This window comes from Vombatus ursinus, unplaced genomic scaffold (genome assembly GCF_900497805.2).
Source record: "Vombatus ursinus unplaced genomic scaffold, bare-nosed wombat genome assembly UNPS02014812.1, whole genome shotgun sequence".
NCBI lineage: Eukaryota > Metazoa > Chordata > Mammalia > Diprotodontia > Vombatidae > Vombatus > Vombatus ursinus.
Window position 1 is genome coordinate 99,885,735 of NW_020954590.1, and position 27,128 is coordinate 99,912,862.

The following is a 27,128-nucleotide window of genomic DNA, read 5'->3' on the forward strand; positions in this document are numbered from 1 at the left end:
GTCTGACAGTGTTATCCTAATATGTGCCTCTATATTGCATGCCTATCTTGGCTTGATACTCATTCCAATCTAAAATCTCACTTTTGGATAATTTGGGTTTGGCTAGCTCCTCATTTACTAATTCAGAGTCTGGCTTCATACTTGGACTACTTTTGTTACTTCATTCACCCTTGACCTTGATCTCTCACCCCTCTTAAGAAAGTTTCCATCCCAAGTTCCTGGTACTCAACTCTGATCTCTTACATAAACTAGCATGTGTTGAGTGCCCATTGGGCTCTTGGCAAAATAGAAAAAGGGTAAATTATGATAATTTCATTTGAACTCACATCCCTCTAACCTGTAATCAGTTACATTACCAGTGCCTTCCAAAACCACATATAAGATCTATAAGCTGTTGTGGCCTTTCTATAGCTGAAACACTAAATTTTTTTAAACCAAACCTAAAGATCAGAGTGAGCCTCATCTGTGGCCTTATTTATCTCAAACTATATATTTATTTCTCTGGCTAAAGGTTATGTAGCATACAGAGTCTGATATAATTGCTCAACAGGCTCACTTTGAAAAATAGTATGCATTCAGTGGTAGGGATTCTCTATTTTTAACAGTCTACACCAAGTCTACTTTTGGTCATGAATTGATTTTGGAGGAAATGTGGAAATGAAGCCTATGATTGATTACTGCTATGATGTTTTTCCTCTCCAGAAACTGCATCTTTGGGAGCCCGAGTCTGTGAGGATGATTTAACAGAACAGCATTTGAGACCAACTGCAGGTAATGCATTGCCTTTTGCCAGTTCATGTTTTGTACAACCCTTGGGGTGGAGCAGAGGTTGTTTTCATGTTGTTCTTCCAGAATATCTTCAATTTGTATTAAATGAGACTTTTTTTAAAGGTAATGATTGTATTACCTGGCACTGATCAAATCACTTATATGAATATATGAAAATTAAAATGAAATACATAGTATATGACTGTAAGTAACATCTTTTTAAAAGAAATAATGAAATGCTATTTTCTGCCTTAGCTGTGGATTTAGCATATTGTCATTTATGTTACAGTTATCAGTGTTCCTTCTAAATTGCCAGCTCCATAAGGGCAGGTAGGGGATCATGTCCCTGTTCCTGGCTAAAGTTCCTTAAGTACAGAGAATTCACCAAAATGTGTTGAATTGGTTAGGGACTGGACTTGTGATTGCCATTGACATAAGGGAGTCCTGGATGAATAAATTCCCAGTACAATGCAGGTCACTACCTTCTTTGCAACTGAGTGTCTTTAGACTTCAAGTTTATATACTTTATGGTGTTTAGAGTATTGAGAGGTTAAGTTATTTGTCACCCTGTCACACAGGTGTCAGAGGTAGGATTTGAAGTCAGAGCTACCTGGCTGCAAGGCTGTCTCTTTTCCCACTACACATCCACCATACTGCCATACCAACATTATACCCCACTGCCTTTCTTTGTTGAGTCATTGCACTGAATAACTGTATTTACCAGATCTAGATAGAGCTTGGTCAAAAAAGTATCAGTGAGCCAGATCATTTGTCTAATTTTGTCTAATTTAGTACAATTTACCTAACTGTACCAAACACATAGAGGATCATAGGATCACAGACTTAGAACTGTAAGGGACCTTCAAGTCCATTGAGCCCAGCTTCCTAAGAGAGGCCAAGTGACTTGCCCAAGGTCACATAGCTAGTAAATGTCGGAGGCAGGTTTTGACCTCAGGTCTTCCTGTGTCGTACCATGCTGCCTAAGCAGTTTGAAATTTTTTTTTATTAAATTAGTTATTTATTTAGGTATCATGTTTGTAATACCAAAACTTTACATACTTAAAGTTTCTCTGTCTTAGGGAATGTCTAAATTTATTTTGATGGATTATTAGCATTCTCTTCTCAAAATTATTTAGTATTTACTTGTGTGCAAGCTGTATCTTCTCAATAATTTGTAAACTCTTTGTAGGCAAAATCCATTTTGTTTCCTTCCTTGTATCCCCAAAGCCTAGCACTATGCCTTGCACATAGTAGGGATCTGATAAATGTTTGTTGAGTTGAATTGGATTTATTTCGGAAATAATAGCCAGCTGGGCAATATTGCAGATTATTGTATGATTGTCAGTAAATTATTTGTGATTTTTGCCATAGAGTAGCCAAATAAATCACCTGAAAGCTTATCCATCCTCAGCAATGATTTACCCATTTGTTTCTCCCTTATTGACATAGTTTTGTTTTTCAGATTTATGAAATGAGGATGATAATGATATGGTATGGAAAATGATTAGAAAAAGGGAATTTGTAACTATAAAAGTACATTTGAAATGCAGCATGCAGTAGCAATAACAGCAATGGATTTGCAATCAGAGGACCTGGATTCTTGTCCTTCCTGATCAAGCCATTTACTTAGCTGTGTGACTTTTTGGACAAAATACTTAATTTTTTCATCTATAAAGTAAAAAGATGGGAATAAATGATCTCCCCAATCCTTTCCAGCTCTTAAAATGATTCCACTATTTTTGTGGGTAAAACCATGTCCTGAAAATAAAGTGAAGGACTGGCTTTCCTAAGAGATTTTGGATATGAAGTTAATCTAAACATTTACATTAGGGTGTGTGGTATTCACAGTGCTATTTTCCCCTTTGTGCCTGTCTATATGGAACTAGAGAGGGTGTTATATATAAGCAGGCTTATCCAGAGGTTTCTTAGGAAAACTTGATTGTTAGTGACTCATTAACAATGACCCAGGAGGCTTTTGTCAAGAAAACAATATGGAAGAAGCAGTTTGAACAAGAGGGAACAGAAGTTAGAATCACATTATGGTACTATCTGCCAAAATGTTTCTTTGCTCATGGGTAGACATCTTACACCTTCTCAGTCTTAGATGAGTCTACTTGCAAAAGTGTTTCTTATCCTCCTTCAAAGGTCTGAAAACAAGAAAATTGTAAATAAACTCCCCTCCTAACCAAAGAGTTACTTCAGTGTAAGGTAAAATTAAATGGAAGTAGGTCCTGGATTTACATATTAATAGTCCCTTACAGTCCTGTTTCACTTTTAAGTTTAAGAAGGAAGTAGGTGGCAAGAGTAGGAAGAAAACTGTATGTGGCACAATGAATGAGACTAAAAAGCTGGATTATCTGACATTCCATCAACCAGAAATCTCCACTAATCAGCTCTTCCACACTTTTATTCAAGTAAATGAGCTGATACCAGAGATTTGTTTTTAAAAGCCTTCTGGAAAATACACATCAACCCATTCTTCTATACCTCCTACATTTAAGCATAAAATTACAACAAATAACTTACTTTCACATAGCATTTGACAGTTCTACAAAGTGCTTTCACATTCGTTATCTAATTTTCTCATGGATAACTGAAGTTCATAATGATGACCCTGGGACATTGCCAAATGCTGAAAAGATGCCCAGGATTGCTTTGGAGTTCAGTATCTTAGTGTGATATATAAAAGTTTTTCAATATTGGTAATCCATCAATGGCAGAAAGGTATCTCTCTATTAACAAGAACAACCTATTCATTCCTAACCATGTTAGACTTCAGAGACTTTACTTATATTGAATTAATCCCCTTTTTGGAGAACTGTAAAAACTCTTTTCTCCCATTTTCCCCAGAAAAGACCTCAGTGGTATGAGTTACTGTTCCCTGCTTCCTCTTCAAATGTACACACCATGGGCTTTAAAAAATTCACAGTGCTTTTCTTAGGAGACTCAGGATTAATGCTGCCCAAACCCAGTTGTATATTAAAGCAATAGGAGGCAAGCTGTCACCGTCAGCTGAGGCTCAGATCAGAGGCTTATCATCAAAGAAGGAAGAGAGCCTAAATGCCTGGGGAAAAAAAGGAAAAAAAGTCCAAAGTACCACTCCTGGCTTGCATAAATGGATATGAATTACAAGTCAATGAAGAGTAGTTATTCATCCATTGCTGGTTTTAAATTAGAAAACTTGAATAAATTATGCTCAAACTTTTCTTCTAAAGTTAGCAATGAATAAGTTGAGTGTACTATAGATTAGAATACTTTTTGTATTTTAATTTCATAAACTTTGTTGACTTAGTGATGTTCTTTTACTTCTCTCTTTATAAAAACCTTGAGATTTTGTTTTTACTATTTTAAACTGAAAGATTTTTCTATGGTCCATCATTTATTGATGAAGTATTAGTGAAACTTAATAGCTTTTTAATTTAGGTATAGCATATGAATATGTTTGTTATTTTAAAAAGATACCCTTGATAGTTTTTGCAAATAAAACTGTAAAATGAAACATATATAGGAATTTCAAGTATATTCCCAAAATTCTGTGTACATATGTTGTGCATACTTATTAATTCAACATAATTCCAGAAGCAGTAAGCACTCACTATGTGTTTGACATAGGATGCAAAGATGAAATGAGATCTTGCCTTGCCCCTCAAAAAAGAATGATTAATAAAAATCTATTGATAGATTTATTAGTAAAGACAAGAGCTACTTTGGTAGGGGATTTTTTCTTTTTGGCATTTGTTGGCTAGAGGAATATAAGAAAGCCACTTCTAATTTGCGAATACGTAACAGTTCCAAATGTTCTTGTGTTTACTAATAAATTTATCAACAGATTTTTATTAATCATACTTTTTTGAAGGGCAAAGCATATATATTTATATAATTTAATTACACTTATAAAACATTTATATATTTGTTGTTTATTGACTATATACGTATATTTATATGGTATTTGTGGGTTAGAGGAATATATGTGTGTAAATGTATGTGAATATATGAATATATATGTGTGTATGTATCAGTATATATGTATGTGTCTGTGTGTGTGTGTATATGTGTGTGTTTGTGTGTACAAGGGGCCCCAAAAGTCTAAGTAGTCAGTTTCATCTTTGCATTACAATGATAATAGTCTTTATGAGATGTATGTGGCTGGTCTGATTTTTTTGCACGATTAAAAATTTGCTCTGTTTTATGGCCCCAAAGAGCCTACCTGCAATAAACAGCTCTCACCTTCCAAACCATAAAACAAGCCTGCCTTGCTTGAACTTTAGAGCTAATTGCCTGGTTACATCAAAGGAAGTACCAGAGGACTGGGAAAAAAAATCACAGAAGGGGTGATGAGGGTTGTGGTGGGGGGGTAACTTCACCTCCAAAGGTTATGTGTTTGTGGCTTGGAAGAGTCCTGCAAAGTTATGGCCTCAGAACTGCTGTTTGCGATTAAGTTGACGGGGAAAGTCTATCCCACAATCTCTCCTTGCTGCTGACACAGAGTCTTTGTTCGCATTCAGATTTCTCAAACTGTTGCCAGGGTCAGGCTGAGGTCAGACACCACGATGATGTATAGGAGAACATGTCTGGGAATTTCTCTCACACTTAAAGCACATACCAGGAAAACAGGAGAGCGCCCTGAAAAAAAAAAAACGTTCTGATGAGACCCAGATTACATTGTAGCTTTTTTGTTTTAGTAGCTTCATAATTTTCTTTTTCTTCTGGTGACACACAATGTTTTATTAATGTGTGCTGTGATAGCCCTTACAATTTTATGTCCCCTCAAGATAAGGACACTCAGTAGCCCTTTGACACTTTATTTTCCAGCCCTGGGGAAAAGGTCCAGTAAATCTACCAAAAGAAGCCCCGTGTCCATTCCGGAGGATGAGTCGAGAAGTAATTGCCCTAGGCTGTCTTAGGCCCCAGGGCCTGACACTGGATATGAGCCTCACGTGGGTGCACTTGGCATGAACATACCCAATCCAGTCACGATCACAGCTACACAGCATCCCAAACTGTGCTCCCCTGCCACCCTTACAAATACAGCCTCCCTTCCAGCTGTGACAAGGGATCCTACCGGGTTTGATTAGCAATCATCACTGAGGGGGAAAAACAGGCTAACACAGCGAAGTGTTTCCCTCCCCACCTCTCCCTCGCAGCCCCGCTTCTCATGGTAATTTCCGTATATGCATTTGCCTTCCGGGGCTGTTTACCTCTGACTGCGGTCCTTTTGGCCACCCAAACTGGGGCCTACACCTCTTTTTGTGCATGCAGACTGAACCATAAACATGCACCATTACTTGATCTGTGGCATGTTCTCAGAAAAGGGTTCGCAGCTGTAACAAACAAACTGTTTAATTTAAAATTCACTAAATGATTTTTTTGCATATAACTTTTAGATGTGCTCCTGGAGGCTGCAGGGGCCTCCTCCATTGTTGTTCTGCTTACTCAGGGGCAGGGCATGGTTGGCAAGTGAGGCACTAAGTAGCAATTTTTTTTGTGCTCAGCTGCTACATATGACAGAGGATATTTCATTCTGTTGTCAGAATGTTATTAATAAAACATGGGGTGTGGAGAGGGCCACAATTTCCCCTTTCAATCACTATAGCATTTGCAATGAAAATTTTATGCAGTGTGTAATTTTCAGTTAATGCTTGACACTTAAAATGTCGGTAGCCAGGCATTTTGTATGGTTACTGAAGGGTTAATTGTATCATGTTCTCTGCATAAAAGCTGTGCTTATCAAAAGCAAATAAGAGGAGTGTATGCAAATGTGTGTCTGTGACCTTTTGCCTTTCCAGGGTTAATTTATATGGTCATTAAAGATTTTATGAAATTGAGCAGCCTGGTGCTTCAAATCCCATTTTACCTTCTTCTCCTAATTTATGTAATTCCTACCTGAATGGGGAAATATGATTTTTATTTTTCGTGCTGCAATGAAAACAGCATGCCATGCTGTGGGGAGTTGCAAGTCTGGTTATCTGGCATTACTCAGATTGCTAAAAATTCATTAAAATGTGACATCAGCACAGTGAGAGACAAATGATCACAGGATGAAAGAGAACAGTGGGTCTTTCACGGATTAGTGCTACACAGCCCCAGCATAGAAGCTAACTGCATAAACAGATTAATCCACCAGCAGCAGCATCGCTAAGATTTACAGAATAATTAAATAGGGTTGAGTTACTGTGAAGATTTCCATGTAATCTAGCTGGTGAGAACACGTAAGTGAGGTGTGGATGATGCTGTTCTCTCTGAAGCAATGTACCACTTCCCCTCCCTTATGAAGAGGAACTCCAACTGTAGAAGGATTGTCAACTCTTCAGAACAGCTGAAGGTTTTTATCCATCATCAAATGCAGTGGGACATTTTCATCCTGCTGGTGATAAGGGGAAAGGGGATTACACCCACGTTATGGGATAAGGATGCCTGGGTTGTGCCAGTTTGTAATTGTTGACTTTCAAAGACTTGACTTTCAAATATTCTCCTACTACAGTCAGAGAATGTTATGTCTGAAGGATTAAAGGTCCTACCTTATGTGACTTTAAATTATAGGGTTATGTATGTTTCATGTTTTATTTTATTTGCCTCTCTGTGGGCTTAAAAAAATTACAGAACACTTCTATCAGTGAATAGAAAATGAATTGTTTTAGATATGAATTCACATTGGCAAATTCATAAGGCCTCACTAAAGAAATGCTATAACTTCTTAGTTGAATATGAATTCTTACAAATGATCCAAAATTAACATAAAACCTTTAAATGTGTCCCTCTGGTTTGGTGGAATACTCTAGCTCTTGAGTGATGTCAATTGGTCCCTGAGGTATTGCCATTTTTTCTTTCTTTTCTTAACAGAAGAACAAGCGGAAGAGTCAGAAGCAGCCGTTAAACCTACACCTGTGGTTGCTGATGATGATAAAGACACAAGTGAGAAAGACAGCACTGAAGGCAAAAAGGCTAGTCATGATCCTGGTAAGATGCTAGAATTTTTCAGACCCCACCCCCAGCATCATCCCTTCTCTCCCTCCCCTTTTCTTTAAGACTTATTAAAAGCTCTTTCATTTTAAACTGTCTGGACATCCCTACTACGATTCATTGCATGTGCATTTTGCATGTGATTTCTATCAGTAGCCTCCCATTGACCTATTTTTAATCATAACCATCTGACAGAATAGATGTGGATAAGTTGAAGAATATTACAGGACGACCAGTGAGATTATTTTTTAATCAAATCAGTTTGTGTGCTTGTAATTTTTTAAGCATCTTTCATTAATCTTAGCTGTAGTTGTGATTCCTCTGATGGCATATTAATTTTTCATAAGCATAGGATTAGATACCACTTGAATTTTTGTTCTACAATCATATACCCCTCCACCTTCATAACCCTAAGAATATGTTTTTTTTTCCCTTTTCTGTCTGACAACTTACACACAAGAATTTGCCCTTTTCGGGGCATTTATCTGAGGCATTTCAAACAAAATACATGAAATCCAGTGGAAAAAGTTTACAGATGATTCAGCCTAAGTAAAAGGAAATATCATTGAAAAGGGATTAGGAGTTAGGTAATTTTGATCTCCTTGAATAGACAAATCCCAGTAATGAAAGCTACTGTCTTTGAAAACAAACCCTTCATGTCATGACATTTACTGGTGCACAAACAAACCCCGGGCCAGCATCTGCCTCAGATACCTAAGGTTTTTTCTCTGTTTGATTTGGCAAATATATAACTTCATCCATGCTTTTTTATGTATGAGATGGAGGTCTACGGTTGCAATGAATATTACATTGGCTACTTTGGGTGCACGCTATAACTAGTTACATTATGTTAGCTTCCTGGAAGCTGAAGAAGGGCTGAAACGGATGCAAGCCTATTACGGTTAGGTAATCATTTCTCTTTTCCTTGCATCGCAGTGACAACTGCATAGAAAGAAGCTTGTATTCACTATAATGACATTTAGTTGCACAGAAAATATCATTTTACCTGCAAGTTAACTTAAGTCCAAATTACCCCATATTTGTAACTCAGTCTTAAGTTTAGGGAAAGGCTTCAAAAATTGCTTGATAGGGGCAGCTCGGTGGCACAGTGGATAGAACACCAGCCCTGAAGTCAGGAGGACCTGAGTTCAAATCTGGTCTCAGACCAAACACTTGACACTTACTAGCTGTGTGACCCTGGGCATGTCACTTAACCCCAATTGCCTAAAAAAAAAATCTGGTTCAAAAATTGCTTGATGGACTTTCCCCCATAAGCCAAATTTATTTCAGGAGGCAGTGAGGAAAGCTTCTTTTAAATTTACTTCTGGATACAGTATGTAGTTCTAACTTCAATTAGATCTTGTTGGCTTCAATTTAAGAATGCCAGTAAAACAAAAACTATATGATGAACTACCAAATGTGACACACTAGTAGTCTTGCTTGCTTATTAGCACATTATTGGCAGAGGCTCTGAAGTGCCTAATGATGAGATGATGTTAAGGGCAATATATTAGTGTTTCTTGAAAAAAGGTAGCTATTATTTTTCTAATATCAATGTAACCATTGTATTGGAAACATACTCCCTAAGGTGGTCATCACAAGCCCATCATTAAGGAGATTGTAAGGGAACAGAAGATTTAGAGAAAGTAAACAGGACCCTGAGAAATTAAATTAAGACCATAGAAGTAACATAAGTTGCACAAGCAGGATTTCAACTCAGGCCTTCTGAACCCTGAAAAGGAGACCTGCTTGAATTCTGACATTTATTACCCATAGAATACGCAGAAGGTCTTGCGTAGCCTTATACCTGATGGATACTTATTGAGTAGCTATGTAACACTACAATAGGTCACATTATTTTGGACTCTATAAATCTTCCAGTGGTTTAAAGGAGAAAACTGGTTTAGATCCAGTTTTGAAGAAAGGAGTTTTCTAGGAATCCAGTGCCTATATTCACCACTGAGGATAAAAGTGCATTTGGATACAATGATATAGACAGAATCTATACTCATAAGTATTATTTAGTGTTCTGTGGGAGGAATGGTGTCTTAGGGTCCTGAAGAGTATTCATGGTTCTCTCTCTGTGGCTAATTTTACTATAGAAGAGTAATTTATGAAGTTCAGAGAATAGAGCCCATTGTATGCTCTTCACATACCTGCAGGGCTAGAAGTAGATTCAAAATAAAAATCAGCTAAGAGCAATCCCTGATACGCAAAATAATTGTTCTTGGCACCTGACAACTACCCACAAGAGGGGCTCTTGTTTCAACTCTTAAACTGCACTTGTGGCAAAGTTTTCTGCTTTCTAAATCAAGTCTTTGTGGATAGAAAATTCTTACCATGGAATGAATTTTTACTTCGCAAATATTTCTAATAAGTGCATAACCATGTATGTATAATTGTATGTCAATCAGGACTTTTTTTTTAAGTCCAGTGTTCTAAGTCTTTCCAAAGAAATATCAAGAAAACTAAAAAAGTAATCTCAAGCTTAGCAAGTTAACAGGAAAACAGTACTTTGCCTCTTTCTTGCAGAATTTGTTAAACAGGAAAGATTAACATATGTTTAGTAATAGTATGTTTGTGTAAGTTCTTGTGCTGTGTTCTTTACTTTATCTAAAGGACTAGAGCTTCCAAAACCAGACTTGGCAATATGCAAGTTATATTTGTTGAATATTCATTCATAATAGAAAAGCCTCCTAATGCCTCATTTATATTGTCATTTAAATCTAGTGCCACTTTAGATTAATTATAATCCAAATTACAGCTCTATGCAGTGCAAGAATTAATATGGAGTTTATCCAGATTAATACATTTGCATTGAAAATGTAATATGTCTCTGCCATGGCTAAGGGGACCAGTTTTTAATAAGGTAGTAAACATGAGGAAAGATGAAAATTAACCTTCATTATTGCAATTAAAATTATCCTTTCATTCTAGTCTAATTAGAATACTGTACCAGTAATAATAATTTTAGAATTATTTGGAGTAGAATAACATCCTCTGTTATATCTAAAGTCTTAAATTATGTAAACTTTATCAAATACATTGATTCATAAATAATAACCTAGTGTTTGAGTTTATTTTTTTCAAGGTTTGTTTTGTTAGTACATGTGGTTTATTGGATTTTCCTCACTTGTTATGAACATAAACCATTTTAGACCTGTATTTTAGGAGAATTATTAGAGAGACAGAATCTGAATTGTAATGAATTATGGCATTTTCACATTAGTAATCTTATACAAGTTAAATAATCTCATAACTGACAGATAATCATTTACTGGTCTATTTTGTAGTGCTTATTTACAATTAGGCTTAGCTTTTTAAAAAAAAATCATAAACACATTAGAATTGCATGCTTTTTCCTAGAATCATGATATATTTTAAAATGTAAGATTGCCCTATCTTGGAATATTCCCCAGGATACCAGAGTGGTCTATTAAGTAAAAAGCTGTATAACTAAATTGTGCACAGTGACAAAATTCTATCAGTGTCTTCCCAAATCTCACAGGTCATAGGATCATAGGACCTATAGTCAGAAGGGACATTACAGCTGTCCTGGCATAAAATATTTAGGGGTCACAGTTACTCAGCAAAAGAACCCAGAGGGAAATGCCGAGACCCTTCTACAATTTCTTAATCGTATTCTAACCACTGCATGCCCTTTTAGTTAGCAGAATGTGAATTCTTTGCAAAGTCAAATGACAAACCAATTTTTTTTTTTAAATGTGATCTTTGAGGATAACGCTGATGACCTCCTATCAATATAACATGCGCTTCCAGTAGCTTCCCCCACACACACACCGAGTTGCGGCCATACATTAAACCATTCTATTGTGCATTATTCCATATTCTCCCTTCTGACCATTATGACTGTCCAAGAGTAAGGGTACAATCTGTAGTTATTATGTAAGTTTTTTATGACATGAAGCTAACTTGTCTATGTGAGGAATCTAGCTCTCATGATTGTAGTGATTTAACCAACAGAGCTAACTGACCCAGTCAATGTCAAGGGTGATTTTTATGTATAGCAGGGGAATTAAATATAACTTAAAGGCTATTGTATCAGAGTTATATTATGTTTAATTTATATTTTATATTACATGAAATTTTAATAAATAATAATTATATTTTCATGTGTTCTAAATAAATGGATTAAAATATGAACATTTTTGAATATGTATGCTATCGATTGTGAAACACAGATTGGCTATTAATCCTTGAAATATATAACAATTGCTTTAACCATTGGCGATCATTATTACATAGAAACTGAGTTATTATATAACTGCATAATGTAGCAGAAGGAGCATTGAATTTGTAGGCAGAAATCCTGCTTCTAGAACTAACTGCTGTGTGATCTTGGGCATTAAATACATTTGATCGTATCTTCACCTATCTCATAGGGTTGTTGTTGAAGTCAATAATATGTTTAATATGCTTTATTATTATGTTTTAAATGTTTTATTACCCTAAAGCGCCATAGAAATGTAAGCCATTGCCACCATTATTATTATTGAAAAGAAAAGATAAGTAACGGTGGTGATGATGATGATAATAATGATGATTGTAATGATGATGATGATGAAGATGATACCAATAAAATTATAATAATGCAAAACTCTGCCTCTGGAGCTCAAGTCAAGTTTACATTTATGTAATAGATGTAGATTCAACCAAAAGATTCATTCTGGTTCTAATTCTTCATAGACTACGCAAGCAACAAAGTCATATAAAGTCTCTCCTAACTCTTGCAGAGTGTTTACCAGTCACAAGGAATGGGTGGGTCCAATCTAATATTTTGGTCATGTGCACTTCTGCTGTATGCTCAGCCAAAATGATACAGGAATACAGCATGACTGTGAGGGAAAAAATTCTTACTTCTTAATGGGATAATCTTTAAAATGAAGAAATTTTGAGACACACAAGAAGAGTCAATGATAGACCTCTGACAGCAGGAAGTAAAGGTGATGGAGAGATGAATAATAACAAATCCACTTGTCTGAGTCTTTCAAAGTAGCATATTCATAAATATTATCTATCATTTGGTTTCTATAACCTTTTTTCTGTAAGGCTCTTAAAGCAACAATGCAAGCTACATTCTGCTAGGAGAAAGAATAGCATAGTCACTGTTGTCATAAGTAATTACAAGATGAGGGTTCATATTTGTCTTATATCTCAGAATGGCAAATGTTTGGGGAAAAAAACTTTATTGATACAGTAAAACTTTGTAGTAATCTCATTCAAAAAGAAATTTGATAAATTAGTTGTAAAACAGAGAAAATTTCTAAAATTCCTCAGGATATTTAATAACTATAACAACTATTTTGAAGAAAAATTAGGGGTTATAATACTAGAGATGCAAATCAGTATAGTTTGTCAGAAAGTGGACTTTGATTCAATGTAAATCAGTAACCAAGAGAAAAATACTTATTGTTCACCAATTTTCACTATTCCCATTTCACATATTTATATTAATTTTGGTCTTCTCATTTCCTTTTAGCTAAACATAGCTTTCTGAATTTGAAATTTCTATTTTATGTGGTATAAAATATATCCTTTTCCCCATAAGAGAAAAAAATGCATTTTCTTTGTTCATCTTTACTTTGTTTCCATAACATCCCTGACCTTATTTTTAAATTAAAACTAGGTTATTGTGCAATGAAGTGCAATTTGTTCATTTATATGAACCGTGTGTGGATTGAAAAAAATCAAGATAAATCTTCATGCACAGCATACAATCAGATTACCCCTGGACCATATATTTACGTTGGGTCTGATAGCAATCAATGGTTTAGCTTCATTGCATTTCAAGATGTATTTGCACCCAGTTGTCCAGTGATAGTGTCCTCACCCTGGAAATAATTTAGTTGCAAATTGACTGGAAGATGGTGAAAATTGAAAGTTAAAATTAGAAATACTCATAATAAACAGCAGAAAAAAGGTCAGATGATGCCGCACTATGATGAGATTGGAATGGTTGGTAAATGAGGTTTTGTGTTTGTCGTGAGATGTATGTGACATGCCTACCGAATGCTGTTGTAATATCCAGCCTAGCAGAAGAGATTATCTGGCAAATTGACGGTGGAAAGAATTTTCTGTTGGACTGGGAAATTAGAATTGCACTCTTTCCTTTGATGTGTCCAAGCCTTGTCCACATTGCATAGCTCATCCAGGCATAATTTAAAATACAGTATTTAACACTGAATACTAGAATCATCTTCAGAAAACAATTATATTCTTGGGATCTGGGCTACAATAATATGTGTAAAACACACAAAGTAAACGCTGAAAGCCAAAGCAAATTGCTAATCTCAGCAGATATGTAATGTATGGTTAATTTTTAAATCCTACATTTCACCACTTAAAAAATGCTTTAGCTTTGCAGTTGTGACTAGTCAGCGCTTCTCAGAATATTGCAATCATTTCAGTGCCATGGCATTTTAGAAAAGAGGAAGGTAATTAAACATTAGTAAATTAATTATTTTGTGAAGTAAGGATTTATGAGTGAAAAGTTGATTTGTTTTAATGCAATATAGAAATTCTGACTGGGATGCTGGTGAGAGCATGTTATTGATTAATCTTTCAAGGCAACCTAAGGTTATCTAAACATGAGACAGGAGTACATTTTTAAATGTATTTATAGAGTCCACTTAGCTAGTGGACAAAAAGGAAGTGTGATCTTGCATTTTCAGAACAGCATTTTACATTTAAAAGAATTTGTCTGCTTTTGATGGGAAATAACAAAGGAGGGGGAGGGAACTGATAATCACAAACTATTTGTAAATATGTATTTTTAGACTTTAATATTGTTGGTCTTCTTTATGTTGTTGTTAAATTGTGTTTTAGCAACAGGAATAATCACACCAGAAAAGGAGCTGAAAGCCAATGTGGCAATAGGGACACAGCAACTCCTGCAGGCAAAAGAAGAGGATGGTGCAGCCAAAAGATCAAAATCCACTGAGGACAATAAGTTTTGTCATGAGCAGGTAAATAAAGTAATTCCCACTGCCTTGCAAATTTTTCTTGTTATTTATGTGGTATAAAACATATACTTTTCCCCACAAAAGAAAAAAGTGCATTTTCTTTGTTTTGTTCTGGGTAATTTTAGAGAACAAAAAGTATCATGCTGTTAAAATGTATGTAAGCATTGTGATTGGCAAAATATAAGTCATAATTGATTATTGATATTACTTCTAACATTGTTGAGTCATTAAAATACATGAACTAATACCTGTCATGTCTATTTTCCAGTTCTATCAATGTCCCTACTGTAACTACAATAGTAGGGACCCAAATCGTATCCAGATGCATGTCCTGTCACAGCATTCAATGCAGCCTGTCATCTGCTGTCCCCTCTGCCAGGACGTCCTCAGCAACAAAATGCATCTCCAGCTTCATTTGACCCACTTGCACAGTGTATCTCCTGATTGTGTGGAGAAGCTGCTTATGACAGTAAGAATACAAAATATTGATGCATGTTTGACAGAATTTATCTAAAGGTATCACTATGGAATTTACATTTATTTATACTTAAAAGCTAATTTCTTCTGATTTGTTGAAAACTACTATAGATTGTGCTTAAAAGTTCATAGTCGGGATCAGTTAGCTATCTCTTGATGAAAAAACAAACAGGATATAAGACATAACCCATTCATTAGCGCGTACTTGGTGGTCTTTTTTTTATTTATGTTTACATCTACAGTATTTAATCAAATGACTAATCTGGGCCCTATGATTTGCAAAATTTCTTTGCTTTCATTATAAGACCAACATTTTTTTTTAAAAGAAACTCTCCAAAATCAGAACAGAAAAAGAGAGATGAATACAGTATTTCTATAGCATTGATTGAAATATGAAAAAGAAAGCACTGATTTGTATATAAAATGCTTATATGTTGTTTAGAAAATCATGAAGTAGAAGTATGCTTCCAAAAAAACAATATAATGTGGCTTATTTGTAAGCAGTGCCATTTCCTTGATGAATTTACTATTTGTCTCTTTGATTCCTAAAGGTTCCTGTTCCTGATGTGATGATGCCTAACAGTATGCTACTGCCAACAGCCACCACTGAGAAATCAGAGCGTGATACACCTGCAACCATTATAAATGAAGGATCTGGGAAATATTCAGGTAGGCAAGTCTCTTCATAAGAACTGCATAATCTGGAAAAAGGGACCCCTCCCTTTTTTCCCCTTTGAATGGACTAATATTATTGTTACAGAGAAGTAGAGGAGAAAAAAAATAAGAAAATTAAATAAAATAAAGAAGTAGGGGAGAAAATAAAGGTATTATTTAGGGCTATGTTTTCCAAAGTATTTCTAGAGTGCTGTTGTACCCAAAAGTGTGAAACAGGACTTGCTTTTGCTCTTAGTAGACTCAGCTTTCAGCATGTCAACATGACTTTATACTTGTTTGTTTTGATATAATTTTGATGTGCATCCAGAGAATTATGATGTGGCTCAAATGAGATAATAGATGTACAATGTTTTATGAATTGTAAAGCACTCAATAAATATCAGTTACCATTCTTATTATCCAAATCATTGCATATGCCTTTATTCCAACAAATATTTTTGATCATCCATTGTGCCAGGCTCTCAGTTTTCTGAAGAAAACACAAAAATGAATCAGAAATGGCCTTTGCCTTTGAGCAGCTTATAATCTAGTCAAGGAGATAAATCAAATAGAAAATAATATAGAACTGCCTAAAATGTCCCAAGAGCATGGGGATTGCACAGTCTTCAAATGCATGAATACCTTGTTGTCAAATATAGGTAGGTTTTTAAAATATCTATATTGTCCCCAGAAAATATAAATGTGTGTGTGTGTGTGTGTGTGTGTGTGTGTGTAACTTTTCACCCAGTACACTTTTCTCTGAAAGACATTTCTTTGCTTCTTTTGCCCAGGTGAAAGTCCTTTAGATGATAAAAACATCCCAGGCCTTGAGGAATCAAAGACTGGAATGGAAATTAAGGTTGAGGAACAGAAGCCACCTAAGGAGGCCACAGATATGCCAGAATGGAATAAGAATGGCAGCAAGGATGTCAAGGTCACTGACTCACTGCAAGATCAATTAAATGAACAGCAGAAAAGGCAACAGCTCTCTGTTTCGGATCGCCATGTTTATAAGTACCGATGTAACCATTGCAGCTTAGCTTTTAAGACTATGCAGAAGCTTCAGATCCATTCCCAGTATCACGCTATCCGGGCAGCAACTATGTGTAGCCTCTGCCAGCGTAGCTTCCGTACATTCCAGGCTCTAAAAAAACACTTGGAAGCAGGCCACCCAGAACTAAATGAAGGTGAACTTCAACAATTGTATGCATCTCTACCTGTTAACGGCGAACTATGGGCCGAAAATGAAAATCTGGCACAGGATGATCATGCCCTAGAACAGGAGATAGAGAGAGAATATGAGATGGACCAGGAGGGAAAAGCAAGCCCTGTAGGAAGTGATAGTAGCTCTATTCCAGATGACATGGGCTCAGAACCAAAGCGGACCTTACCTTTTAGAAAAGGGCCAAATTTTACTATGGAAAAATTTCTAGACCCATCTCGCCCATATAAATGTACAGTGTGTAAAGAGTCTTTCACACAAAAGAACATTCTCTTGGTCCATTATAATTCAGTTTCCCATTTACATAAATTGAAAAAAGTTTTGCAAGAAGCATCAAGTCCTGTTCCCCAAGAAACCAACAGTAGCACAGATAACAAACCTTACAAGTGCAGCATTTGTAATGTTGCCTATAGCCAAAGTTCTACATTGGAAATCCACATGAGGTCTGTGCTTCACCAGACAAAGGCAAGGGCTGCCAAGTTAGAACCAAGCGGTAGCATAAGCGGTGGAAATAGTATTGCAGCAAATGTTAATAGTCCTGGACAAGGGATGTTAGAGTCAATGAGCTTACCAGCAGTTAATAGCAAAGATACCCATTTAGATGCCAAAGAACTAAATAAAAAGCAAGCTTCTGAATTAATCTCTGCTCAACCTCCACATCACCCACCCCAGTCACCAGCACAACTTCAGATGCAATTACAGCATGAGTTACAACAGCAAGCTGCATTCTTTCAGCCTCAGTTTTTAAACCCAGCATTTCTGCCTCATTTCCCAATGACACCAGAAGCGCTGCTGCAATTCCAACAGCCTCAGTTCCTTTTTCCATTCTACATCCCTGGGACAGAGTTCAGCTTGAGTCCAGATCTGGGCTTGCCAGGCTCGGCCACATTTGGTATGCCAGGAATGGCAGGGATGGCGGGTTCCTTGCTTGAAGACTTGAAGCAGCAGATTCAAACTCAGCATCATGTAGGCCAAACCCAACTCCAGATATTACAGCAACAAGCACAACAATACCAAGCTACCCAGCCCCAAATTCAGTCTCAAAAGCAGCAGCAGCAGCAACAACAACAACAACAACAACAACAACAACAACAATCGACCAAGTTGCTAAAACAAGAGCAAAACAGTATTGGAAATGTGGACTGCCCATTAATGAAGGATTTGCCATCATATAAGGATACAGAAGAGATTTCTGAGAAGCCAGAAAAGCCAAAGCAAGAATTTACAAATGAAAATGAAGGACTCAAGGAAAACAAAGACATGAAGAAACAAAAACCCTTAGAACCAACCATCCCTCCACCCCGGATAGCTTCAGGGGCAAGAGGAAATGCTGCCAAAGCCTTGTTAGAAAACTTTGGTTTTGAATTAGTCATCCAATATAATGAAAATAGGCAGAAAGTACAGAAGAAGAACAAAGTTGGAGAAGGGGAGAATACTGATAAACTGGAATGTGGGACATGTGGTAAACTATTTTCCAATGTTCTTATTTTAAAGAGTCATCAAGAACATGTACACAGTCAGTTTTTTCCCCATGGAGCTCTAGAAAAATTCGCTCGTCAGTACAGAGAGGCCTATGACAAGCTCTATCCCATTTCACCCTCTTCTCCAGAGACTCCACCTCCACCACCCCCACCACCTCCGTTGCCTCCAGCCCCTTCTCAGTCTTCTTCTGTTGGTTCTGGAAAAATCCAGAACACACCTCCTACTCCCCTGCAGGCTCCCCCACCTACACCTCCACCCCCTCCTCCTCCTCCTCCTCCTCCTCCTCCCCCTCCACCACCCCCTCCTCCACCTTCTGCTCCCCCTCAGGTCCAGCTGCCTGTTTCTCTAGACCTTCCCCTTTTCCCTCCCATTATGATGCAACCAGTCCAACATCCTGCACTACCTCCTCAGCTTGCTCTTCAGCTGCCACAAATGGACACCCTTTCTGCAGATCTCACTCAGCTTTGCCAACAGCAGCTTGGATTAGATCCAAATTTCTTACGTCATTCTCAGTTCAAGCGCCCACGGACAAGAATCACAGATGATCAATTAAAAATCTTGCGGGCTTATTTTGATATAAACAATTCTCCAAGCGAAGAACAGATCCAAGAAATGGCAGAAAAATCTGGTCTCTCCCAAAAAGTTATCAAACACTGGTTTCGCAATACACTTTTTAAGGAACGGCAAAGAAATAAGGATTCACCGTACAATTTCAGTAACCCTCCCATAACTGTATTGGAAGATATCAGAATTGATCCCCAGCCTACTACTTTAGAACATTACAAATCAGATGCATCTTTCAGTAAAAGGTCTTCTAGGACTAGGTTTACTGACTACCAGCTTAGAGTATTACAAGACTTTTTTGACACAAATGCTTATCCAAAAGATGATGAAATTGAGCAGCTTTCTACTGTCCTCAACTTACCTACTCGAGTAATTGTTGTGTGGTTCCAGAATGCCCGTCAGAAAGCTCGCAAGAGTTATGAGAATCAAGCAGAAACTAAAGATAATGAAAAGAGAGAACTCACAAATGAGCGGTATATAAGAACAAGCAACATGCAATACCAGTGTAAAAAGTGCAGTGTGGTTTTCCCCAGAATTTTTGACTTGATTACCCATCAGAAAAAACAGTGTTATAAAGATGAAGATGATGACGCCCAAGATGAAAGCCAAACTGAAGACTCTATGGATGCCACAGATCAAATGGTATATAAACATTGCACGGTATCTGGCCCAACAGACACTGCCAAAAACTCAGCTGTCACTGCAGCAAGTTCTGGTTCTGGGTCTAGTACTCCCCTAATCCCTTCCCCTAAACCAGAGCCTGAAAAAACTTCTCCTAAACCTGAATACCCCACAGAAAAGCCAAAGCAGAGTGACACATCTCCTCCTTCTCAAAGCACCAAGCCCATCCTTCCAATAGCAACACCATCCTCAGATCCACAGCCTTCTGTCTCTCAATCACAGCCACCAAAACAATCCCAACTTATTGGAAGACCCCCCTCTGCCTCACAAACAACACCTGTCCCTTCCAGCCCACTACCGATCTCAATGACTTCTCTCCAGAACAGTCTACCTCCACAGTTGCTACAATACCAATGTGATCAGTGTACAGTTGCCTTTCCAACTCTGGAACTTTGGCAGGAACACCAGCACATGCATTTCCTAGCAGCGCAAAACCAATTTCTCCATTCTCAGTTTTTAGAAAGGCCCATGGATATGCCCTATATGATATTTGACCCCAACAACCCACTGATGACAGGACAGCTACTTACTGGTCCTTTAGCTCAGATGCCACCACAGACAGGCTCATCCCACACGACAGCCCCTGCAACTGTTTCTGCTTCACTGAAGAGGAAAATGGATGATAAAGAAGATAATAATTGTAGTGAAAAGGAGGGAGGAAATAGTGGCGAGGATCAACATCGTGACAAACGTTTGAGGACCACAATCACCCCTGAGCAGTTGGAAATACTGTATGAAAAATACTTGTTGGATTCCAATCCAACCAGAAAAATGCTGGATCACATTGCACGTGAGGTTGGGCTGAAAAAGAGGGTGGTACAAGTCTGGTTTCAAAACACTAGAGCTCGAGAAAGGAAAGGCCAGTTCCGTGCAGTAGGGCCCGCTCAGTCTCACAAACGATGCCCCTTTTGCCGAGCCCTGTTCAAAGCAAAGTCAGCTTTAGAAAGTCACATTCGCTCTCGTCACTGGAATGAAGGAAAACAGGCAGGTTACAGTTTGCCACCAAGCCCCTTGATTTCAACAGAAGATGGAGGAGAAAGTCCACAAAAGTATATATTTTTTGATTATCCATCTTTGTCATTAACTAAAATTGATCTCTCCAGTGAAAATGAATTGGCTTCCACTGTTTCAACACCTGTTAGTAAAACAGCAGAGCTGTCCCCCAAAAACCTTTTAAGCCCTTCTTCTTTCAAAGCAGAATGCACTGAAGACATAGAGAATTTAAATGCTCCTCCTGCTGAAGCTGGGTATGACCAAAATAAAACTGACTTTGATGAGACTTCATCAATTAATACAGCTATCAGTGATGCCACCACAGGAGATGAAGGGAATAATGAAATGGAAAGCACCACTGGAAGTACTGGAGATGTAAAACCTGCATTATCCCCAAAAGAGCCCAAAACACTTGAAACTTTGCCAAAAACAGCAACCACACCTACAACAGAGGGTTGTGATGACAAATTTCTCTTTTCCCTTACAAGCCCCTCAATTCATTTTAATGACAAAGATGGCGACCATGACCAAAGTTTTTATATCACTGATGACCCTGATGATAATGCTGACCGGAGTGAAACATCAAGCATAGCTGATCCTAGTTCACCTAATCCATTTGGATCCAGTAACCCTTTTAAATCCAAAAGCAGTGATCGACCAGGTCACAAGCGTTTCCGAACCCAAATGAGTAACCTTCAACTCAAGGTTCTCAAGGCTTGCTTTAGTGACTACCGAACTCCAACCATGCAAGAATGTGAAATGCTAGGGAATGAGATTGGCCTACCTAAACGAGTTGTCCAAGTGTGGTTTCAGAATGCTCGGGCAAAAGAAAAGAAATTTAAAATTAATATAGGGAAGCCATTCATGATCAATCAAAGTGGAACTGATGGCTCCAAGCCAGAATGTTCTCTATGTGGGGTGAAATACTCTGCCCGTTTGTCCATCAGAGATCATATTTTTTCCAAACAACACATTTCAAAAGTGAGAGAAACTGTTGGAAGTCAGCTAGACCGGGAGAAAGATTACTTAGCTCCTACAACTGTTCGACAGCTGATGGCACAGCAAGAACTGGATCGTATAAAGAAGGCAACAGATGTTCTTGGCTTAAGTGTACAGCAACCAGGCATGATGGATAGTAGTCCACTTCATGGCATCAGTCTGCCAGCAGCTTACCCAGGACTACCTGGCCTTCCTCCAGTTCTTTTACCCGGAATGAACGGTCCATCTTCCTTGCCAGGATTTCCACAAAATTCAAACTGTAAGTCATTAACAGGAATAAGACAATTTAATTGATTCATTATTAACATGCAGCCAATCATGTGTAATTAAGAATGATGTGTATTCCAATTTCTTTCATTTTTAATAGGGAGACATTAAATTTTGTAAAAATATATTTAATGATTATAATAAATAACTAGGCTATATAATTCAACCAAGTAACATGCGATATTGTACTATAATAAGGATTCTATTTAATCAAAAACCTGGAAACATTTTAATTTATTTGTACAGCTATATTTTATGTCAATTTTATGTAACAATTCAGTAGTGATGTTAATAACATTATTTTACATAAGGTGTAGCTGATTTGGTGTATTTATTAGGAAAATTCATAACTAGTATCTATAATCTAAATGTATATTCTTCCAAAATTTAAATGGGAGGTTTTTTTTTTCTAAGTGCCAGAGAGTTCAAAAGTTAAGAGTCCCAGAGAAATCCACCCATAATATACCTACCGGGAAAGTCTGTGTTTTTAAAAAATGCATAATATCCATGGGATGTTTTAACATTGCTATAAGAAATTTAATTTTTTTCAGTACATACCTTCAAAAAATCACAATATTGGTATTCCATTAATATTCATCTATATCTAATTTTTTTCAAGTAAAGATTGAGAATTGAGATATAGTGGAAAGAAAACTAGATTTGAATCAGAAGGCCTGAGTTTGAATACTGGCTCTACCATATATTATCCTTGTGACTTTGGTTATCACTTAACTGGTCCTCAGTTTCTCTGTCTGTAAGATAAGAGGGGTTTACTAGATTATCTTTTAGGTCCCTTTCAGCTCTTCCTAGAACCCATTAACAAATGCAAGATTCTACAAAATTATAAAACTGGGGAAAGTTGTAGGGAAAGCTGTAGGTGTCTGAATCTACAGGTCTGCATTTGATAAAAGATAGTAACTTACAGTGACTTGTTCTGTTTTGACATACCTGAAGAGATATTGAACATCATTACATAGGAATTATTGACTATCCTTTGCCAGGTACTGATGCAATAAGATAGATAAAAATCTGATAGAAATTAGATAGAATCCATTAGTAACAAATATTAGTCCTCTATCAATTCACTTTTCTAGGAAATAATTATTTTCAAAGTTAGCAATGTGAATATGTCTTTTTAAAATTAATATTTAAAGATTTTTTTTCCCCAAAGAAACTACTCAGGTAGCTAGAGTACATGTTTTCAACATTCAACACCTTTCCCTCTAAGTTTGCTGAAAGATTCACTAATTTTAGTCTGAGTTCTTCATTTCCTACCCAAATCTCAATATTTATAACTATATTCTCCCATAAAAATAAATTTCCAATTAATTTTTAAAGGACATTATAGTAATGTAGAACTTTTATACATTTCAAATATTAATTTTACTGACCTGAAAATAATGTCCAGTGGCATTACTGCTAATTTTAGAAAGCAAGTACTTTCCAATTGAGCTTGAATCTAAATGTACAAAATGACATCAATATTCAAATTTATTATCAGTAAAGGTTAATTTTTTAAGAACCCACTTTTATTTTAGTGACTAGAATATTTGTGGTAAAAAGAGCTTGTAACTTGAAATCAGAATTGTATTTAAATTAAAGTTTCTACCTTTGTGATATCCGAAGGTGTGTTTATAAAACGAGATTGCTTTTGCTTATAGAATGGCTCATTACTTTATAAAATCACATATTCATATATCATTGAGATAAATGCTTTAAATGTTTAAAAATGCCATTTGCAGAAAAAGACTGTGATCAACTGTACATACATACACACACACATACACAAAGATGCCTTAGTTGAGCCAAACAGAATTAAAGTAACTGTGCCTTTAATATACAGATCTGGCTTGATCGATGAAGACCATGCTGTTGCCTCCCTAAGTGGTGGTCAAAGCATCTTGTTTTTTCCTATTCATAGGGTCAGGAGGGCTTTCTTTCCTACAAAGGATTCTTTGGCTGACTGCCCTCCTGTTTTTGTCAAAGTGCTACTAGCACCCAGAGTGCCCATAAAAAAGAGAAGTGTTTGGAATACCATAAATACACTAACTTGTTTTCTCATTTGGCTATATACAAATACTATTTATATTCCCCCAAAACATTAGAGACCTGTTTATGAAGATCAGAGATGCTAGGAAGATGTTATTTGCCTAAATTGCTCCTCAGCTAGGAACATCTTTAACTGTGCACTGTGCACTGGATAACTCAGAGCTGTCTTATCTGTTGCCTTATTAAATCGTGGACCAAAGCAGACCAGAGAGTGTTGTAAAGGTAAAAGGTCTGTAAACATTGTTAACTACTGGAATTTGTAATTTCCCCTGAATCAGTCCTTTGTTCGTGATAGATTTTAAACATTAGCACAGTAGTATAATCAGTGGGATACCAACTGAGTGCCAGTGGCAGACCATCTCTCTACCCTTTCAGATTACCTCTTTTTTTAGGTTAATTGACCTGTGGTGATTCAAGTTGAATATTTAACTGGTTAGTGAAATCTTATTTCTAGATTCTTCTATCTCAGTACACTGAGTGGCACTTACCACCTTTGTTTTATAAGAATTGTTCACATGGCACCTAAGTGAAATGAAGAGAAAGTATCTCATAGGAAAATATCTATAGTTTTCCAATATATTGATAACTTGCTACAAACATCCTATATGGGATGGAATTTAGTATAAGGTGGGTCCAGATTAGACCCCCTTTCTAAGATTTAGTTACCAAAAGGATCTGCTACTAAGTTGTTTTGAAATGCTAAGGCAGACCCAAGGCTCAGATCTCAAGCCTATCATTATAGATATGCTCCAGGGTAGAAATTCTATGAGCAAAGTAAAAAGACTAAATCTATAAGCCACTCATGGAAATCAGTTTCTTTACCAGGAATATTAACATACCTTGTTATTCTACAGATGAAATTTCTATTCTTGTAGGCTATCAGGTATAGTCCATGATGAACTTCCTTACATGGCCCTTTTAATCAGCTTCCCTACCAATTACTCTAACTGCATAGCTATTCTCAGTTACTAGGGAGACCCTTTCATTAACAGTTTATTTGATGTGTGCCTCAGTTACTGTTGCTCACACTTTTCTCCATGAAATTTAGATATTATTTTTCCAGTATTTTCCATTTCACATTCTACCTCTGTTTTCAGTCAGCCAGACTCCTCTATTATGATCATGTGCTAAAGGGGAAGCTGGCAATAAAAAAATATACATACATGCCTATATAAACCAAAATAATTAGAAAAATTCTAGTTTACTTTTCATCATTTGGGCTGTTGGTTTACTTTGGCATTCTGCTCAAGGTAGACAGGGAAAGTACTTCATTTTCTACTTTTAACCCATTCACTTTCTCATTTTCAAGTGGGGTGTGCTTTTCAAATGTTCCATTGATCCATGGGAATACTGCTGACTCCAAATTTTTAAAAATGGGATCTGAAAACATTTCTATTCTTATAATTTTTTTCATACCTCACTTTGTGCTTGCTTTACTTAATGGAAACACTTTAATTATTTTAACACAACTGTCTTTGGTCCCATGTAAGTGATGATTGCTTGACTTGGAAAAATGAATTTCCCCTTTTGGGAGATCTTGGTAAAAGAAATTTGGAAAAATACAGATATATATAAATATAGTGGTGAGGCAGGTATTTTCTCTGAAAGCATTACTTTCTGGAATTGACAGCTGTTTCTGAAAAACTAATGGTGGTATGATGTTATTCCCAGAAATACTGTTTTCTCTGAGTGGAGTTTCTAGGAATTGAGGTGGAGGTTGGGGTGGGAGTAGACTGTAATGTTTAGTATTACCACTCTATATACGCATGGAAAATTTGACCTACACTTAGTTTGAAGTTGTCACCAATTCTACTACATTAAAGTCACATTTCAGTTTTTCTTCTCTGATTTCCTAATTTTACATTATGAAACTGTTCTGTTGAACTACAGTATTCCTTATGGAGTTTCATCTTTTACTAACAAATCTAGTGTAATATATGTTGACTTGACAGTCTCTGTTGTTCCATACTTGTCTTTTTTTCCTGAAATTTTACTCATAGTGTGCAACTGATAATTTAGCCTTGCTTATTCTACCAATTGCCTACCTGCATCAGTCTCTCTCTTCCCCTTCAAAAGAAAAAAAAGTCTGATAGTATTTCAACACAGTGTCAAGTAAATTTTAAGATTCATACCGTAGTCTTATAAAAAGCTTCCATTGCTCTATAATGTGCCATTGAGATGGGACTTCTAGACCTCATTTGAGAGAAAAGCATGAGTCAACAACCATGATCTCTTTTGTTTTCTTTTTACTTTGCTGTTATATCTCATATATCCATTTCTTTAAATTTTCTTTCATCCTAACTCCTCAAGTCAGTGAGCTAGGTGAAAATTAATTTCATAGCTTCAGTTTGAGCAGGAGGGGGAAAAAAAGCAAACACTAAACTGTTCGTCAAAATTAAGTGTGCAGTTATCAAGTATGAAGGCTGTTGTACTAAAGCTAAGGCTGGCCTTATGAAAGGGCAGAGTAGGAAATTCTCTAAATAATGTGATTTCCAGGATTCCAAAAAGTACCTATACCCCAGTATGCCTTCTCCATCAACCTCACTGATGCCTAAAATTCCACTATTAGAAACTTGTTTCTTTGGTTTAGCACTTTGCTGTTAAAACTCAGAATTTCTTCACCCCCTCAACTCACTAAGTTTAATTAGTCAAGGACTCCTGAGGGAATGCATTTATCTGATCCTTTGCTAAAACAGATTTTATAGGGAAAGAAGAAGGACAGAGAAAGAGAGTATTGGGTGCAGTGGTACAATGAAGTAGTAGAAGGAAGAGTGGGAAAGGTACAGAAAGGGGAGGCTACCTTCTGAATACCACAGTGTGAACTCTCCTAAGTCCTGATTTTTGCCTAGGAGCAGTTCTATCTAGATCTTAGTATCTAAATGGGCATATGAAACGCAATTGGGTTGTGAGGTAATCATACCCATTTCATTCCCCCCATACCATTGCACAAAGTCCACAGTTTTCCATTCTCTTTCTCTCCTGTTGAGGATGTCAATTATTTTCTTTAAAAAACAAAATGGGTGTTTCCC

General features: G+C 36.7%; 1 protein-coding gene across 2 annotated transcripts in view; it reads left to right on the plus strand.

Moving 5' to 3' along the window:
• The window catches only part of LOC114053753 (zinc finger homeobox protein 4), a 200,667-nt gene that overhangs the window by 169,268 nt on the left and 4,271 nt on the right, over positions 1-27,128 (plus strand). The window contains exons 4-9 of one of the 2 annotated variants that reach the window (XM_027876893.1): positions 703-771; positions 7,609-7,725; positions 14,575-14,714; positions 14,980-15,180; positions 15,740-15,857; positions 16,634-22,042. In XM_027876893.1, coding sequence (XP_027732694.1) covers positions 703-771; positions 7,609-7,725; positions 14,575-14,714; positions 14,980-15,180; positions 15,740-15,857; positions 16,634-22,042 — 6,054 coding nt within the window. The remainder of the gene's footprint in view (positions 1-702; positions 772-7,608; positions 7,726-14,574; positions 14,715-14,979; positions 15,181-15,739; positions 15,858-16,633; positions 22,043-27,128) is intronic. The other variant, XM_027876894.1, reaches the window with a different exon arrangement.